The sequence below is a fragment of the Musa acuminata genome, chromosome BXJ2-4 (genome assembly GCF_036884655.1).
Source record: "Musa acuminata AAA Group cultivar baxijiao chromosome BXJ2-4, Cavendish_Baxijiao_AAA, whole genome shotgun sequence".
NCBI classification, from domain to species: domain Eukaryota; kingdom Viridiplantae; phylum Streptophyta; class Magnoliopsida; order Zingiberales; family Musaceae; genus Musa; species Musa acuminata.
Window position 1 is genome coordinate 39812670 of NC_088341.1, and position 17825 is coordinate 39830494.

The window sequence follows — 17825 nt, forward strand, 5'->3', positions numbered from 1 at the left end:
CACTGCCAATATCAAGGACGGTTTCAGAAAAATTATTAATAGTTGCTACAATATTAATATTTGAGACAACCCATGGCTTAACAATACCCTCATTAATAAATGACCAACCTTTGTTGAGGCGTGTAATTTTAGAAACCTTACTATCATCTCTAACCACAATCTTATAGTCATGTTGGAACTTAATTAACCTAGAATCTTTCTTTCGTCCCTTGCTTGTGAGAAAAATCCTATCTATTTATCTTTATCATCGTCCCCAGGATGATTCCTGCACCGTAATAGATAATACAATCGTTAATGATTCGGATGCTACACTAAGAGGACTATTGACAGGATTGAAAGGTGATTTGGCGGCTAAAGGATTGCCCCGAAGATAAAAGAACTTCCTGTGGAAGCTTTCCTAGAACCGTTTCTTATCTCTAAACTTTATCTCCAACATCAGTCACATGTTCTCAGACTTCTCTTCTCATATCCTACTTGAATGTTACTAGACCTTTTGGGAAGCACTTTAATGGAACCTTAACCTTCGCTTCCAGCTCCTGCCCCCTTGGACTCAAGATGATTGGATCTTTGAAGCTTCTACATTGAAAAAAGTATTCTCGCAATAAGCTTCTTTCCATCATTACTACATGTTTCTAGTTCTTATGCAACAATTGGAATAATGCTAAGTAACGCAACCATCCAGCCAAGGTTTCTACTGTCTCGTGAAGAGCTGTTGAAGAGATGGATGTCAGTCTAAAGGATTCTCGGCTAGGGCTTCTTTACTGCATTGAGTTGGATGACTCACTTATTTCTTTGGATCTTCCTGTAGGTACAGGCTACCGTATCACGGACTCATCTGGCTCATCTCTTTGGTTGGGAAGCGGCCCCTGCAAAGCTGCTAATCCCCTAATGGCTGAGGCATCTGCACTTCGCATCTCTATTGCTTATCTGTTTATGGATCAAGTCCGATTTAATACAACTTGTTAATTTTGTCAAGGGATTGACCACTACTTCTTGATTCTTGAGATCGATGTTTTGTGATATTTTGCACCTGCTTGATAGTCTTACTCATTTTTACCTGGAGCTCTCAACTGTGCAAGCCACTGGCGGCTTTAGGCAGATCTCTAAACTATCAACTTTTGTTCGCCGCGGATGATCCGCAGGCTGTTCGATTTTGTACTTCAAGTTTTAATGATATATAGTTTATCTTAAAAAGGAAAACACGAGAGCAGCAGTGATATGATGATTAATATACATCAGCCATTCCTGTGCGATTTCCAGCTTTTGCTCCCCACGTTGTGTTGAGTGGTACGATGTGGTTATTGGTGATAAACGTGACGAAGACTTGATGCCTGCTGCCGACCTATGTTTGGCTGACATAAGATGCGAGAAGAGCCAGCAAAGCGTGCTTCGACCATGGTTACCTGAAGTGGAGATTACACGTTGTGTTGGGTGGTACGATGTGGGTATTGGTGATAATGGTGATGAAGACTTGATGCCTGCTGGCCTACCTTTGTTTGGTTGACATCAGATGCGAGAAGAGCTAGTAAAGCGTGCATCAATCAACCATGGTCACATGAAGTGGAGATTACACCGTAATATACTCACAGAGCCAGCAGCAACAATTCACTGTCATACGGCCTCCTTGACTAGGATTTATGAAGAGGGAAAGCAACTTATGTTGAAGGAAGGAAAGAAAGAAAGAACACCATTAGAGCCGTACTTATATAAAGAAGGCTTTGGTCTTTATCACTGAAACACTTGAAGAAAACACTAATTTAGTCTGAGTTGAGTTGAGTTTAATGCCCGTCATAAAGAAAAGCTGACAGGATTTCCCCACAGCCATCACCTTCATGCACTGACAACAGCAGTACCTCACACTATCTACTTACTCCCCTACCGTATCTTGCTAAAAGCTCGGTACCATGATCGTGGTGGTATGGTTCTATTGCTGATTAACTTGAGCTCCGGTTGGCGTGGGCTGAGCTAAGAACGCGGCGGATGGGCATCGAGAAAGGGCGGGAGCGGTGGAAGACTGCGGTGGTGGTGGCGGAGTTGGAAATGCGGTCGCAGGAAGGGCACAAGCTGAGGGTGGTGGGGGGAGTCGTGTGCATGTAGCACTGAGGTCCTGAGAGCTTCAGATCTCTCAGCTCTTGCACCTCCTTCTGCAGCCTTCTGTTCTCTTCTGTGAGGGTGTCGCAGCACCTTTTGAGGAGCTCGCGGTCCGTTTCTGTTTGCTTCAGCTTTGTTCTGGAACCAACCAAGTGGTAACAACATGAGCATCGTGTCACCAAAACAATGGCACGAATGAGGCATAATGATACCTTGCTCTTCGGTTTTGGAACCACACCTCCACTTGTCTCGGCCTCAGGTTTAGCTGCTTGGCCAACGCCAGCTTTTGCTTCTGTCACAAAGAAACAAGGACACTTCATGAACTGTTGTCACACCAACACGGTCTCCGCTAATGTCCGACTAACGTCGTACAACTAGAGGCTTACGGGGTTGAGGGTGTTGTGTGCTTTGAAGCTCTCTTCGAGAATGGCGGACTGGTCCTTGGAGAGGCGGAGCTTTTTGCGAGAGCCCTCGGCGTCTTCCTCGTCGCTGACCCCGCGCGAGCTTGCTGGTCCTTGAAGGTCCTGCTCCGCCCGCTTGCCGCTCACGCTGGAGAGCGTGCTGTTCGGGGACGACGCCCCCGCGTCCTCCCCACTGTTCCTCTCCTCGCCGCCCGGCGGCGTCCAATTCACGTCGACTCCTCGGAGCAGGGGCCCAGGTCGTGACTCCGCTGCTGCCCCGCCCACGTCCAAGACTGGTCCGTTCTCTGCTACCCAAACGTACGTACACAACATATTCGATAAGAAACACATGCTTTTGCAATCATTTTTCTTAAGATTTGTACTGAAAGAAGAAGCTTTGGATCGAATCTTAAGTAGATCTAACTCGATACCTGAGTGGACAACGAGATCACTCCATCGGCCCTTCTGATGGCGATAAAAAGACGGTGATGTGCTGGGACTGGAAGCAGGAGACGACGAAGGAGGCATAAGGTTGAGCTGAAGATTCAGGTTGGAGGAGCTCAAGCTGAGGCTCAGCCCTAAATCATCCTTTCCCATCATCATCATCATCTTAGACCACTCCCCCTCTTCCTTCCTTCCTTTCTTTCACTGGCTTTCCTACTCTATCTCACCTTCTTAGCAGGCTGTAAAGATCCACAGAGCAGTCCGAAGAAAGATGGACGCCAAAAGAACGGAAGCAGGGGAGTTGGGAAACGGAGGAACTCTTCGGGGAGGAGGGCATTGAATAGTTTGTGTCTCGTTATAATTACTACCAATCTCTCTCTCTCCTCCGCGAGAAACCCGTGGCTTGGTCTGCCAAACCCTTAACCGGCGGCCTCTGCTACTTTGACCATTGACTTTTCTGCCGTTGGTTTCCATGTTTCTTCCTTTTTCATTCCGTTTCATGCTCAAACGCGACGTGGGCTCCACCGCGTACCCACTACATGCATGCTTTAGACGTGTACAAACTAGACACTCTTAAGTACATGAAACTGCCCTCAAAATACATACAAGATAAAGAGTTTTCTCTGACCCAAATATGACCTTATCATGACTTTGAAGCCTGTCGAGAGTCAAAATTGCAACACCGTTCGCAATGTCAATTCATCACCTCAACTTGTACCCTCCCCACCATCATCACATCATCCTATCTATCATCGAACACCCCATCTGCTATTCTCTTCTCTGCTTCTCCTCGGATCCTGCCGCATCATGCCTCCCACGACCGCCCGCCGGCCGTCCACGTGTCCCTTCCCCTCCCACAGCCACGGCGTTCGCATCTCACGAGGGCGATCGCGTGGACGCACATGCACGCATGTGCCGCACACGTGGGATGTCCCGCCAACGAGCGCGTCGGCGCACGTACGGCCAAATCCCCATCCCTGCACGTGCGGTCAAACCTCATGGGCCCGCACTTGTGGGTCTCCCCACGCAAACATCCAGCCGTCCGATGAGCGATCGAGCGGATCGTAACCGTCGGTAGGAGACGCCTGGGGTTGCGACCCGCACGTGCGAAGCCTCGTCCCGCTGTCGGGCCGTACGGATAACGGGAGGAAAACGACGTCTCGTCCATTTACCATATGATCACCGTTAACAAACGATAAAATTGCACCGTGATTTCAATTCAATTCCACAAGCAGTGCTAATAAATCGGGTTAGATTTATGTTAGTCCATATGTGGGAATACTAACTGAGATGGATTCCTTTTCCTCTAAAAGAGAAATACGACATAGCATAGACTATGGGAGAGTCAAAATATGTGTTGATGTGGCAAAAAATCATGCAAAGCTACATGGATTTCCTAAGACGGGTAGGGGGGTATTAAGGTAGGAAGAACGAGTTATTAGTGTTTCGTAGAATAACATTATAGCGAGTCACACGTAGTGCCATCATTTCCAACCATTATTTCCTCTTTCTCTCTCTTCTAAGTAATTTAGTTTAGATGATGGGTTTTACCATCGGATTCAGAAACAGCCCCTTGCATTGATTGGTCTATAAACAATGCAATATAAGTCAAGGATGGAATACAAACCATGGAATGCAGCTCATGTGGGCGTGGATGCTTTGTCGACCAAGGGCAGAGCTACATGTCACCTAGGAGTGGTGATGGCTCCTCTAGACTCAAATGTTTAATCTTAGTGTTACTACAACCTCTTGATAGATACTCTTCTAAATTTGATATTTAGCATGTGTCTCTATAAGCAACAAATCTATCTTCTATTTAATTTTGATCGTACATCCTACATTATTTTATTATTTTTATGATATATATATATATATTCTTGTTACAGTAAATTTTGATTGATTGGAAGGCAACCACTTAACTAAGTATGCTAATGGTCCAATGGTTTTGTGTTCTATTGTAGTCCCAATATACTTTAATCTAGACTTTTTTTTCAATAAAATTATTTTATTTTATTATTAGATAATCAGAAAGGGATTAGAATCTGTGCAAAAATCACTTAGGAATTCAGTTTCTTAGGTCCGACATGACGATCTCAATCCAACAAGTTTTACTAAAAAGTGTCTCACATAATTAAGATATATGTAGATATAACATCACTTAATATGGAGAAAAAAATTCGATAAAAGATTTGATATTTGGAGGATAAAAAAATATTTATTTAAATTTGGCTTATGCATCGAGCATATTTCGATTTCTTAATTGGTTTGCATCATACACTAAGATTCTTTGAGACCTGTGTCTATTCCATCATAATACTTATCATGATATCAAAGCACCTTTGAAGTTCAAATCTGACTCCTCTATTCATGGAGGGTTTAAGTTTAATGTTTATATAATATTTATTTTTTATTTAGATTTACACCATACACTTGCCTTCAGTTTTGCATGTAAAAGCTCCCTCCAACCAACCAGCTTGAGGAGATTGTGACACTCTTTCCTAACACAAGATCAACAAGGTATCCATTGTTTTGGTGCTAATTAATGCATCTGGAGATTCCTCGTCATCCATTAGAAACTTACTGTGTTTAATGGGAGTGCACAAGTCAGCACACGGAGTAACTTACAGCACCATATACGTATGTACAACAAAGAAGTGGACGTTAATGGTCGAGCAGATCAATGCCTCGACTCCAAACCCTCTCATCTTAACCCACGAAGCTTACACCCTTCTCTGTGTTCTGTGTTGCCAGCAGAATCCTCCTTGTTGCAGCCTCAGACTCCTTGGCAGTTGAAGTCCTGAGGCTCCACCACATTGTAGTACAAGGAAGACGACCTCCCATCAAACTTGGAGATCACCTGGTGAGCTGCCAGCCCACAGTAGCGTTTCCCGAGCCGGGCGATGCAGATGTCGATGATCTTTCGGAACATGTTGTCGTCCTGAATCAAGGGTTGCTCCATGAACTCGTTCAGAGGCATCCACTGCAAGCATGACAAAAGATGTCACTGGTATCAGAGACTTCCTTCACATGGAAAGCCGCAGCTTAAAATGCTGGCACTTGTTTCTTCCCTACCCCTTAATTCTGGTTGGTCACAGAGTAAAGATGAAGCTGCTCTCCAATACATAATTCATGTTTGATGCAACACACACGCACATAAGATAGATAGATAGATAGATAGATAGAGGCAGCAACCCAAAAATTCAATTTATGAGATAATTAAGGAAGCACCATGACAAGATGTACCCAAAAATGTGGCACCAATCAATATATTATAGCAATCTTACAGTCTGGTAATGGAATTAGTGACTTATTTTATTATTTTTTATAATTGGAATTACTAACAAAAGAAAAAAAGAAAAAGAAGTAATCTGCAGTTGAATGGCCTCTGAAGCTTGAGATCAATCCCATAAGATTGCAATGACACAAGAAAAGGGTCACAGTCGGTATCAGAAAACCAAGAATTATTAGTATAGCCAGGATGGTTTTGGAAAGGGAGATGTTAGTAAGGAGGTTGGAAAAATCTCGGTGAAATTAAATTCTTCTTGGGATCCAAACTTCAAGATTATCAAGTTTCTCCTTAGAATGGATATGTGATCATGAATTGGAAAGATCGTAGAACAAAACGTCAATCTGCTCATTACACTTTGAGCAAGTCAACACAAGATGACCCCATTGTCTTTTGGACAGCTAAAGACATGTTCACAAATTTCTACCAAATTCATTTAAAGAATGTAGCCTTTCTGAGTTTCTTCATTGTCTAGTTTCACAAGATTCTGAGTCAGAAAGGATATAATGAAGAATTTGAAATTTAGCAGATCCCTGTTTCTCAAAGAACTTCCAGAAATATGTAAGCTTACTGTAACTAAATAATATATTCCATGCTCAGTGGATTTCATGCAAAACTCAAGAAAGTAAGGTAGTAAGAAGATCTATGCAACAGGGTGACATCCAAATATTCAAATGTAAGAAATTTTGCTGAACATTTAGATGCTTGTTATAGGTAACATAATGTTTAAACATCAATCTACACTTTATGATATTGCTCAGATTAGACTTCAATAGGTAATAGAGAAAAATAGCAGTTTATGATTCCAAACCATGTCAATTCTTAATTTGGTAAAGACGAAAGCAAGAGACAAATGAACGCCCTTTTTTATGTAGTAACAGTAGAAAAAAAAAACTCTCTTTTAGGTTCAGCAACGGTTACCTTGGCTGCCTCTATTTCCTGCTCATCTATCTTTATCTCATTTGATAATGGTCTCAGCATGCAGATGAAGAACAGGTCGGATTTTCCAAATGCCAAGTGATGTGCATGCCTAAAATAAGAACATGAAAAGATTAGCTTGCGCTAGAAAATTTTCACAGTGCTTCCTTTAGCAAATTACTGAAACTGCAAAGTTTACAAGCTTACATCTGCATGATGTTATCCAGAAATTCAAACTAAATGCTAATGCTTCATGTATTATTTTCAGTCCTAAAATTTCTATTTCAACAACATATCAGAAAAACTCAATTTAAGCTGCAGGAATCGGTATTTTCAGATTGAACTGCCTCAGCTACACACATGTTATCCAGAGCAATCATTACTCAGCACCTAACTCTGGTAATTTGCAGAAATACAAAAAATTGTTTCACAGCTATCTACTTAGCCCGATTGAGGTATTATGGTTGTATCATATTTTTTAATATTGAGATGCATTTTGTTTCTCTTGCCCTGAAACTGTTTGATGATTAGTCAATTTTTTTTAAACCAATGTATTCAGAACTTTCAGAATTCGGAAGATTAAGAAGGCCTATTACCTAAAAGATATGACTTCCACGAACTCTGTATCAATCTGCACAACAGTAAGCAGTACATTCAGTGGATATTTTATTACTCATCAAACAGAGAAAAAAACTGAAAGTGCTGCGTTTTTTCTTACACCAGTTTCCTCCTTGACTTCTCTCACAGCTCCAGAAAAGATCTCCTCAGACTGACAGAAACATGAACCTTTTTTTGGTGAAACAAAGAACAGGAAAAAATAGAGTTGCTTGTCATATATGATTTACTTGAAAGTACATAATTATTAAAATAAGCACCTCATGAATGAACCCTGTAGGTAATTTCCAGGCACCCACAGATGTTGAAGAACAATACTTCTCTTGCACCACAAGCACCTGCAATTTGTCAGAACCAAAGGGAGAGTCTACATGTTATGCATCAATGACATAAGTTCTTAGGAGAAAGTAAGGACACATTACACTAACAGCTCAATTCATAATAGTGAATCAGCCCATGTGTCATGTTTTTAAGGAAAAAGTCAATGGAGTTGATCTGTAGACATATGTCAAAAAGGATTTTATTCAGTGCACATAATTGTTAGTATTCATCCAAGAAACATGGTTTTGCCTAATGATTTCACCTTTCCTATTATCCACATCAAGATTGGCCAGTACATTACACAAATGTATAGGCTAGTTAAGATATCCATATCTAAAGTTTCGTTGATAGTTTTGTCAACTCAGATACCATCTTGGCAAATTAGTATCATCTCTAAAGCACATATGGCACGGTAGGACAACATCTGAAGTTTTTTTTTATGGTATCAACAATTTCATCTAATACAATAAAAATGAAACGAAATAAACAAACAACCGAACTAGAAAAAAAATCCAAAAATTGGATCTTAATGCCACTGCTACCAAAGAACCTACAAGGCCACAGCTCCACATGCTGATCCCACATTAGACATTCTATCTCCAATAGGTATTTAGTGTGAAGTTCTAGAAGCTTTGATGATTGAAATATTGAAGAATGGATTACATGTACAAATCCACAGGCAAATTTATGATATGTTGATATACGTTACTAGGAATTAAAGTACCAGTAACTGGATTGAAGTAAAAGAAAGCACTTTAGATGATGTTTGTAGATGACACTGCCAATATATGCAAAATCCTTAACCTCAAAATGCTGAGAACTTGAATCAAATGGGCAGGGAACATTAAAATATATGGAGATCCAAACTTAGGATCTCCAGCTCCAATACCATATTAATTTTTTGATCATCACCAATTCATCAAAAGGTTTAAGTTGATAGATGAGATTGGACCTATGCACCACACTTCAGTGAAGCGTACCTCATTGTTTTCATTTATCACAAAACCCCCCACACCAACTTGGTGTGATGCATTGGCAGGAAGCAGGCAAGGCCCTTCGGGAATCCAGTAAGTTAGCATCACATATGCTTGTTCTGCATGATGATACTTGAAGCCTGCCTGCATAGCATTTGTTCCAAAGTTCAATCTCAGAAACACAATAAAACGGCTGTAGCTTTCTTAAAAGTAGGAACTAAGTAGAATTGAAGCATCCAAATGGGAAAAAGAAAATGCCCCAACACCCTCTGTATACCATTTTGTCAACAGTTGTACAGAAGAGATGGCCATTGCTACTAAGCACTACAGCAATGCACAAGAATAATTTGATTATGAGGTCTGTAGACTTTGGCCAATCACCTACTGATACTGATACTTCTACTTCAATACTCGATTCAACTGAAACAAGGGATTCAACTTTAAGAATATAAAGTTGCACCTGACCCGACCTCAACAACAGAGTGAACTCAAAGTCTGAACAGACACTAATTTCAATGAAAAGACAAGTTGAGGCTCTCAGACTTATGTTGGAACCATCATCGGATACAGACTATATCGATGAAGATAAACATTTTAAGATTATGTGAACTAGATCAATCGTGACGCACTCTACCTTAACAGCAATAGGAACAAGCTCAGAGCGACCCAGAGGTACCTTAAGCCAGATCCCTTTCTTTCCCTGCACATAAGATGGCATTTGGTAAATAGATTGCCAATCAAAGAATGAATACAAGATCAGAATATAATCAATCAGGTAAAAAGCAGGGTAAATTGTAATTGCAGTAATTATCTGAGCACATTCCAAGCACAAAGATGATGGTAACATGTGAGAACCCATGATTTTTGCAGCAAAATCAGTCACTTAGTAGTATGAATATTTATGGATATCACTTCTCATCTGAAGACCCCTATGATGGGTTGATAAACTTTCGAGGATCACTTGATCAGGAACAACTAACCTAAGCAACCTTGAAACGAGATTATACAAGTAATAGGAGCTGAAAAAACTTAATTTATCGAAATTGATGCCGTGTGTGATTGCCAATACCTTCATCTTCCAGCTAGAAAGAGATTCTTGGAGAACATAAGCAAATGCATTCGTGTTCCAAGGTAATTTTTCTGGGATAACAATGATTCCCCCATACTCATCTTCACAAGACTCGAGCACGCAGTGCTCTTCGGGAGATGTCCAGAAACGGGCCGTACTACTCGATCCATTTGTATTAGAAGAGGCATTTCCCAACAACATTCTGGGGGCCACTGAATCTATGCCTTCGCTTGATGTCGTCGCGATAGAGTTGGAGCTCTTCACCTCCAGAAATCCTAAAATAGAAGAGCAGGAGCAGACAAAGAACAATCAAATTAAAGGGTTTGGAGAAATGAAAGACAAGCTACAAGTTGCTCACCGAGTGGAACACAGCAAATTGAAATAATGTCATGTCATATGGAACATAAACCAAGTAAATGGTTGGAACTTATAATCTCAATTTTTCGTCATCTCAAAGAATCAAAGATGTGAAACATTACATCAAAAGAAAAAGGGTCACAACCTAAAGCTATATGCGCATTGCATGAGATTCATTCACCATTGCTAAGAAGCGAAAAAGGGCTACAAAACCATGGAATCCAGAAGTAAAGGAGCCCAGAAACCATACACAATAAGCATTCACAGATGGGAGAAGCTACCTCTCTCTCCATGGCTGCACGACTGCCGCGGGAACCTTAAGCCACAGATGCGATTCATAACCGGTTTGGTGTACGCCCTTCCCAAGAACACCACCTCCGGCCTCAAATCCATCAATACCTTGTCCATCACCCAACACAACCCCTCCAAATCTCACACTGCTTATATGCAATACTTGAAGAGGCCAAAGAGAAAAAAATCTCCTGCACAAATGACATCATAAGAACCACAAATAATGCAGACATCAAACCTGAATAAAAGAAGACAACCTACAACGACTTAGGAATCGATTCCGATCACCCAAAGGTCTCAGGATCCAGGACAGAGCTACAACAAATTAGCTTCAGCTTGAATCGAGCAGAGTACATCTTAGCTAAGCAACACATGTATACATATACATACATATTTCTCTAGGATAGAACGAGAAGGCAGTGGTGGGTGTTGTGTGGTGAGTGGTGTGTGACAGGGACTCGCAAGGCAACAAGCAATATAGAAATCGCCCATTGATGGTTTCTAAGATGGGTTGGGAGAGGATGTAAAGCATATGCCGTTGTTGCGACCTGACGTTGCTTGGTGTGTATGTGTCGATGGAGATTGCAGGGACGGACGGCATGGGAGCGGAGCACGTGATGTTTAGGTAGGTTGGTAGGAGAGGTGGAATTAGTGGATGAGGCTGAGAGTGAGGATCTGAGATCTTTTGATCGTTTTGGCGCCTATCGATTGGGTCCGCGTGTCTTTTGTTTTCTGGTATGTCGTCCACGTCGGATCCAGCGACAAGTACACATGCATCACGCTTCCATATATATATATATATATATATATATATATATATATATATATATATATATATATATATATATATATATATATATATATATATATATAGGGGTGAATACAGTTTTTGTATGCTCTAATAGTATGATTAGGATTATGATTGGATGATCATAAATCTTAAAAATCTTAGATGATTAGAAAAGCATTATAAGATTTAAGAAGATAAATTATTGGGTTTTCTTGGATGAGATACTCTCTTTTTGGTTGTATGTGAAGAGCCCAGCTATTATCAAAATGATTGAATTGTCACCATCGATAACTAACAACTAAACCAAGTTAGATTGATCGCTAAATTGATTATTTAACCAAATGGATCAAGTGGTAATCCACATTGATTTTAATGTTTTTAGAAGCATTATAGCAAATGGGTCAAGTGTTAATCAACATCGATTTTAATATTTTTGAGTAAATCTATATTATTTTTATTTATTAAATATTATGATAATTATTTTTATCAATTGTGACTATATAATAATACACCAACTAAGCATATCATATCAGCATAATATTTAAAATAGATATGAAGTGACACTATATGATGACAAGATAAATACGTTTAATAGACAACTTGTATCATTTCATATCTACCCTAGATATTATTATGTTGATATGACATGCTGAGAAGTTTCGTTTAGGAGCTATAGTTGATAAAAAATAATTATCATATTTTTTTATGAATAAAAATAATATAATTAACTTTACTCAAATATATTAAATCGATGTTGATTAACACTTTACTCATTTGCTATAATGCTACTCAAAAATATTAAAATCAATGTGGATTACAACTTGATCTATTTAGGTAAATAAATAATTTAGTGATCAATTATCAATGGTGGCAATTCAATCAATTTGAAAAAATCTGAGCTCTTTGCATACAATCAAAGAGAGATATCTCATCCAATAATTTGAGACCTTCTTAAATTTAATAATGATTTTGAGTCCTTTACTAACCATCTAAGATTTTTAAGATCTATGATCATCCAATCATAATCCTAATCATACTATTAGAGCAATAAAAAACCGTATTCACCCCTCTATACTCTTTTTTGGATCAGTTTTACATATAAACCGGATTCCGAATTTTGGAATTTAATATAGTCGGAGTCCTTTAAGTCAGCTATAAATCTTAAGTCATACAAACCATTTAAGCTTCAAATAATTCATCATCATCATTTTCAAGTGTTTGAACGCAAAGATGGCATGCAGCTGTGACAGAAACTGTAGCGAGCTTACTTGTGTTGTAAATTTAATGGCGCATTCATGAAATGATTTGTACTATAATCATTAAAGAAAAGAAAAGCATACGAAGAGGACGAATCGACATGCTGTAATAATATATGATAGAAGTTGGTGGTCTCCTCACCAACAAGCAATTTGGAGTTGTCCTCCGGTGAAGTGGGCTTATCATAGAACAATAACAACACTGCATTTGTGTGGAACTGTGCTTGCCATACAAATGGGGGTAGGATATCATTTTCTATTCCAAATAGTAATAATAATAATAATTGATACAGATCATTCCATCAAGTTTCGACGTCCAACCTAATCCAAATGCGATCTGATGCAGAAAACTTATCCACATGTCGTTGTAGGCATAGTTTGATTGAGCTGATGTGCTTCTTCGTCTTTCCACCCAATTCTTTGTTGTAATGTGCAGTGTTCTTTCCTCGTTTTTAAGTTGTAGGCACAGAAATATGTGGATATCTTCTATTCGGAGACAAAGGTACATCTATAATGACTTGATGAGTCGACCATGGATGCATGGTGTACATCTTCATTTAGTCTCAAGCTTTGACTTGGCTGTGGGACTGAGTGAAAAGAACCCTAATTTTCTTGTAGAAATTTAGTAGCTGATGAACGAGTTACTAGAAATTACCATCTCTTAGCCTAAAAAAACACTTGTATGAAAATGAGAAAAAAATCATCTTCCTATATATATACACCATATAGTTTAAGATAATATGAGAATATATATATATATATATATATACATTAATTTTTTTTTCTCTTCCGGTTGACACCCATCATTTACCAATGATAAATCAAATAATAAAAGCATCAATTATTAATCTTATAATATTTTAATTAATTATAAATTATTTTTATAGTTAGTTATCTTTAACATCATGATTCTTATATTTTTAAAAATTATATTAGGATCTCTATATTTGTTAATGGGAATGTGATTCATATTTTAAGATTTACTATTGAATATGTTATTTAATTATTAGTGTGAGACGAAACGAGATTAAATATTTTCTTTCGTAAATATAAAAATATTTATTATAATTAAAAAAAAAATAAAGATCGAAATATTAAATAATCCGGATATAATAATATTATTGTTAATTACGTTACAAACGTACACACGATCTGTGAAAGGGGGTCGCATCTAACAGAAGGCCGGCCGACCTGACTCCCGCTTCTCTTCTCTCCTTCTGGTTTTGTCTTTTGCTCCCGCATCCCATCGTCGCTCGCTCGCTCGCTTACCCACCCCTTCGGTCGTCCGCCCGCTGCCATGTTCTCCAAGCTCTTCCGCGTGTGCAGGGACGACTCCCACAGTTCTTCCTCCGAGAAGCTGAAGCAGGTGTTCTCTCTCTCTCTCTCTCTCTCTAACTATCTGTAAATTAGGGCATTGCACTTGTTTCTTTTGTTAGGGTTCGCTTGAAACCCTATCGTTGCGATAGTTGTTCCATTGCTATTCGATTGATTGGATTTTCTTTAACTGCTTATAAGACGGGCGATTCGATTGTGCCCGTTTTGTTCTTCTCATGTGAAGAATTGCCATCGTTTGCGGTTCTTGAGAACCATTCGTGAAATAACCGGGCAAGGGATAATTTTTTCTTGCTACTGGTTCATAGGTAACTAGAAATAGGGGGATTCTTTTCTCTCCTGATGGTATGAGCTCGAACAAGGGTTCTGTCGGACGCAAAAATAAATAAAAAAAAACTCTAGGTTTCAAAACAAGTGAAGAAAATATAAAGAAGAATTATGGAGGAATGCAAATGATGTGTGTCTGAAAGGTCTGTGGGCAGAACAAGTCCTTAATGTCAAAAGAACAATCCAAAGAAACAACAATAAAATGCAAACCCGGAGAATAGCAAACATAAAATTTACGTAGTCCATCACTACTTCCCTACATCCACGGAGGAAAAAAACTCAAATCCTTCACCTATTTAAGCAAAATAAAATACTAAGAATATTACATTCTCTTGGGTTAATCCAAACCTAAACCTCAAGTCCCTTGTACACTCTCTCATATGAACTCTGAAATCACCCTATCAAAGGCTTAAGATACAAGAGATATTTATACAATAACCAAATATGAATTTCTGAGATTTTTCTTACCATTCTGCAATTGAATTCCTTGTCCTCCAAGCAATCTGAGTCTCCTTGAAATACATATCAACCTTTACAAGGCAACTATGAGATCAGAGAAATTGTGACCCTCCGATTAACTACTGTCGCCATGATTCGTCTGTATGCATAATAGAAGAGAAAACACTCCATTAATTTATTATCTATCCTCTCTGATTTTTTTTTTCTTGAGGATAACAATGTCTCAATCTATGGCATGTCAAGCGTTTGATCCTGCTTGTTTGCAGCCTTCACACTTGTCTGCTTGGCTTCCATATTTGCTCGGCCCTTGCAGCCCATGTGAATACAGTGGATTTTTGCTTATGAGCTCTTCTTACGTAAAACTACGGTTGGTTTATTTCACACAGAATTCTGGAAGTATCTATGTTGAGCTCAATCATTTGAAATGTTATGTAGTGGCTCACATGATATTTCCTTTGCACCCTAGTGTTATTGCTCAAGCTGTGTGATTATGGAGCTTCCGTTAGTTCTCATTCTCCTTTATCCAATTCTTAATGACTTCTACATTGAGCTCATTGCCTTTACTGTTGCATGATTGTTCGCATGGCTTTTTCTTTGCACCCTTAAGTTATTGCTCAAATTGAACGCTATCAATCAGTTCTAATCTAGGTTGAGGAAGCTGTTTTGGTTCATCCATTCTACCCTGCATGGTTGTCTTCGAGAGATGTTCTATGACAGGAAGTCTGCTTTAGTAGAGATGCAACAGGAAGGCACATGCTGGAACCTGTTTGAAGCTCTTTTGTTGGTATCAGCTACAGATATTATCATCAAAGTATAGGTTTTCTTCTAAAAAACTGATACATTTGCTAAATATATGTGTGTCATTTCCTTTATACACACACACACACATACACATACATTTTTTTTTGTTAGACAGTTTGGCGTAATTTTTAATCAGCTATTTAGCTTTTAGTATGACACACTTCTTGGCTTTCTTTCTCTGAGTAAAGTATCGTAGTAAACCAATCTCCTAGACTGTGGGCATATACTTGAGTCTTCAAATTTCCAATGAATGTGACTCTTTAGATTTATGCTGAATCAACTAATTTACATTCAATAAATGTTGTGGTATGTTGTCCAATAAAAGATGTTTTTTTTTCTTCTGCTATAGACTCTAAAAATACTTGAGGAGAAGGAAGCTGTCTTGCAAAAGAAGATTTCTCAAGAGGTTGACAGAGCAAAGGGATTCACAAGGGCAAATAATAAACAAGGTTGGAAGGAATTTACATATTTGAACGTCTATGAATTTTGAAACTCAAGTGTAATAGAAACAAGATGTATGCGTGCAATAATTTCTGATGCAAATCATCATGTTACAAACACAGCTAAAAACATGGTACATCAGCATGCCAAGGTGTCTTACAACACTTCTAAGATTCATGCTGAACCAACATCAGGTTGACTGCAATTTTATTCTAGCTATGATTTTCGAAAAGATAATTTGATATGGCACATATTGGAAGGCATGTTATCTCTTGTTATGATTAAGCTTGCTCTTTTATGCAACCCAAAAGTGCTCATCAGTATATATATGTACGTCAAATTCATTCAATTTTTAAAGATTGCATGTCATCGCCACATTAGTTTAATGAAGTTCTAGACCAAGAAAAAAAAAAGCCACCTTGCATGACTACTTGCGGGATTACTTAGCTGCCAAGTAGCTATGTCTGCTTTTTTAGACGGAAAAGAATATTTATCTATAATGATTACTGCAAAACTTGGCTCTTAAGATTCCTATTAATCCATAAAATATGTAATTTTCTTGAAGCATAGTCCTTTCTTTTTCTAGATTTCCTTTTTGTTCTCTAATTAACAATTGCAGCCCACATATTTAAGGCTATATCAGTGTCCTTTTTCTTGCAAGAAAAAATAATTGATTAAAGAAAAAAAAAATGTCGGATGAGGTTTAGAAATCGTTTCTTAATAAGTGGATCTAGTACACCACCAATATTTTTGGTCTTTTTCACCTCAATTTGTCTTTTTCTTTTCCTCTGACAGCAGCAATAGAGTGCCTGAAGAGGAAGAAGTATTATGAAGGTAAAATGGATCAGGTTGGAACTTTCCAATTGCACATACGCAATCAGGTAGCAACGTATAAACCAGTTGTTTTTATTAACCTGTTGTTTTGTGATTTTTACCGGGAACCATTCGAAGAGTCCTAATTTTGCTATTTCTATTGGTTTATGCTTGAAGGAGAAAAAGCTACAACAAGACTGTCATCCAACATAAAGGGGCAATAGCAGATTATAAGCAATCTGAAGATCATGATGTTAAAATCATATCAGTGACTTCTCTTGATTCTGACTCTTTGTAGATATAGTAGTACATAGACTTGTGTTATCTGACTTAGGTGTTCTGGTGCTAATTGTTTTCTTCTCCGGTTTAAAGTTTTTTTGATGTAACACATACTCGATGAAGGCCAACTTATGCATTTGGTATCAAAATTTTAACTCTCTGAACATGGTGGATTTTCTTAATTTGTGGATGCTTCTAGTAAAATTCTTCTGTTCAGCCAGGACATCTAATTGTGTGTGGACATCACCTGTGGGATGCCTATTCAAAAATGCGTTTCTGCATTTGGATAATTGCTGGTTTGCAATGAAAATGTGAGTGCTTAAAAGCGGCCGTTTTCTACTAAATATAGTTTATAGTACTTGATGATTACGAGTCATTGGTAGGTAACTCAAGACTTTTGTTTCTTATCACTTGATAATAAGTTTTAGATGAGCGTCACTCGTTCAATAATTTTCTTGATGTTGTCATAACATAGATTTTTGCGTATTATCTATTTGGATTTAATTTCATACTTTTTTTTATTTGTACTAAAGAGCATATTATTTAAAAATTATGATTGG

At 38.5% G+C, this 17825-nt stretch overlaps 3 protein-coding genes across 10 annotated transcripts; 1 reads left to right on the top strand and 2 right to left on the bottom strand.

Annotated features, from left to right (window-relative positions):
- Positions 1 to 1607: 1607 nt before the first annotated feature.
- LOC103983069 (homeobox-leucine zipper protein HAT4) lies at positions 1608 to 3295 on the bottom strand. The gene is made up of 4 exons (XM_009400223.3): positions 2924 to 3295; positions 2478 to 2800; positions 2304 to 2383; positions 1608 to 2229 (listed from the first exon to the last, which is right to left on the bottom strand). The coding sequence occupies exons 1-4, from the start codon at positions 3099 to 3101 to the stop codon at positions 1935 to 1937; spliced, it is 876 nt and encodes a 291-aa protein (XP_009398498.2). The 5' UTR covers positions 3102 to 3295; the 3' UTR covers positions 1608 to 1934.
- A 2165-nt stretch (positions 3296 to 5460) lies between these two features.
- Positions 5461 to 11284, bottom strand: LOC103983068 (nudix hydrolase 8). 2 transcript variants are annotated; one of them, XM_065105809.1, is made up of 10 exons: positions 11029 to 11284; positions 10758 to 10958; positions 10120 to 10394; positions 9685 to 9750; positions 9057 to 9194; positions 8016 to 8093; positions 7859 to 7909; positions 7737 to 7771; positions 7144 to 7252; positions 5461 to 5916 (listed from the first exon to the last, which is right to left on the bottom strand). In XM_065105809.1, exons 2-10 carry the CDS (start codon positions 10882 to 10884, stop codon positions 5710 to 5712), a joined length of 1086 nt encoding a protein of 361 aa, XP_064961881.1. In that variant the 5' UTR covers positions 10885 to 10958; positions 11029 to 11284; the 3' UTR covers positions 5461 to 5709. The 2 variants fall into 2 exon arrangements, with proteins under 2 accessions (XP_064961881.1, XP_018679909.2); XM_018824364.2 differs by having other exon boundaries at positions 11025 to 11162.
- Positions 11285 to 13966: 2682 nt separating this feature from the next.
- Positions 13967 to 17431, top strand: LOC103983067 (vacuolar protein sorting-associated protein 32 homolog 2). Of its 7 annotated transcripts, none has more exons than XM_065105811.1 (6): positions 13976 to 14179; positions 15580 to 15742; positions 16082 to 16181; positions 16296 to 16367; positions 16972 to 17054; positions 17164 to 17431. In XM_065105811.1, exons 2-6 carry the CDS (start codon positions 15635 to 15637, stop codon positions 17197 to 17199), a joined length of 399 nt encoding a protein of 132 aa, XP_064961883.1. In that variant the 5' UTR covers positions 13976 to 14179; positions 15580 to 15634; the 3' UTR covers positions 17200 to 17431. The 7 variants fall into 7 exon arrangements, with proteins under 7 accessions (XP_064961885.1, XP_064961888.1, XP_009398495.2 ...); XM_065105810.1 differs by having other exon boundaries at positions 13978 to 14179; positions 15569 to 15742; XM_065105813.1 differs by lacking the exon at positions 15580 to 15742 and having other exon boundaries at positions 13967 to 14179.
- Positions 17432 to 17825: the final 394 nt, after the last annotated feature.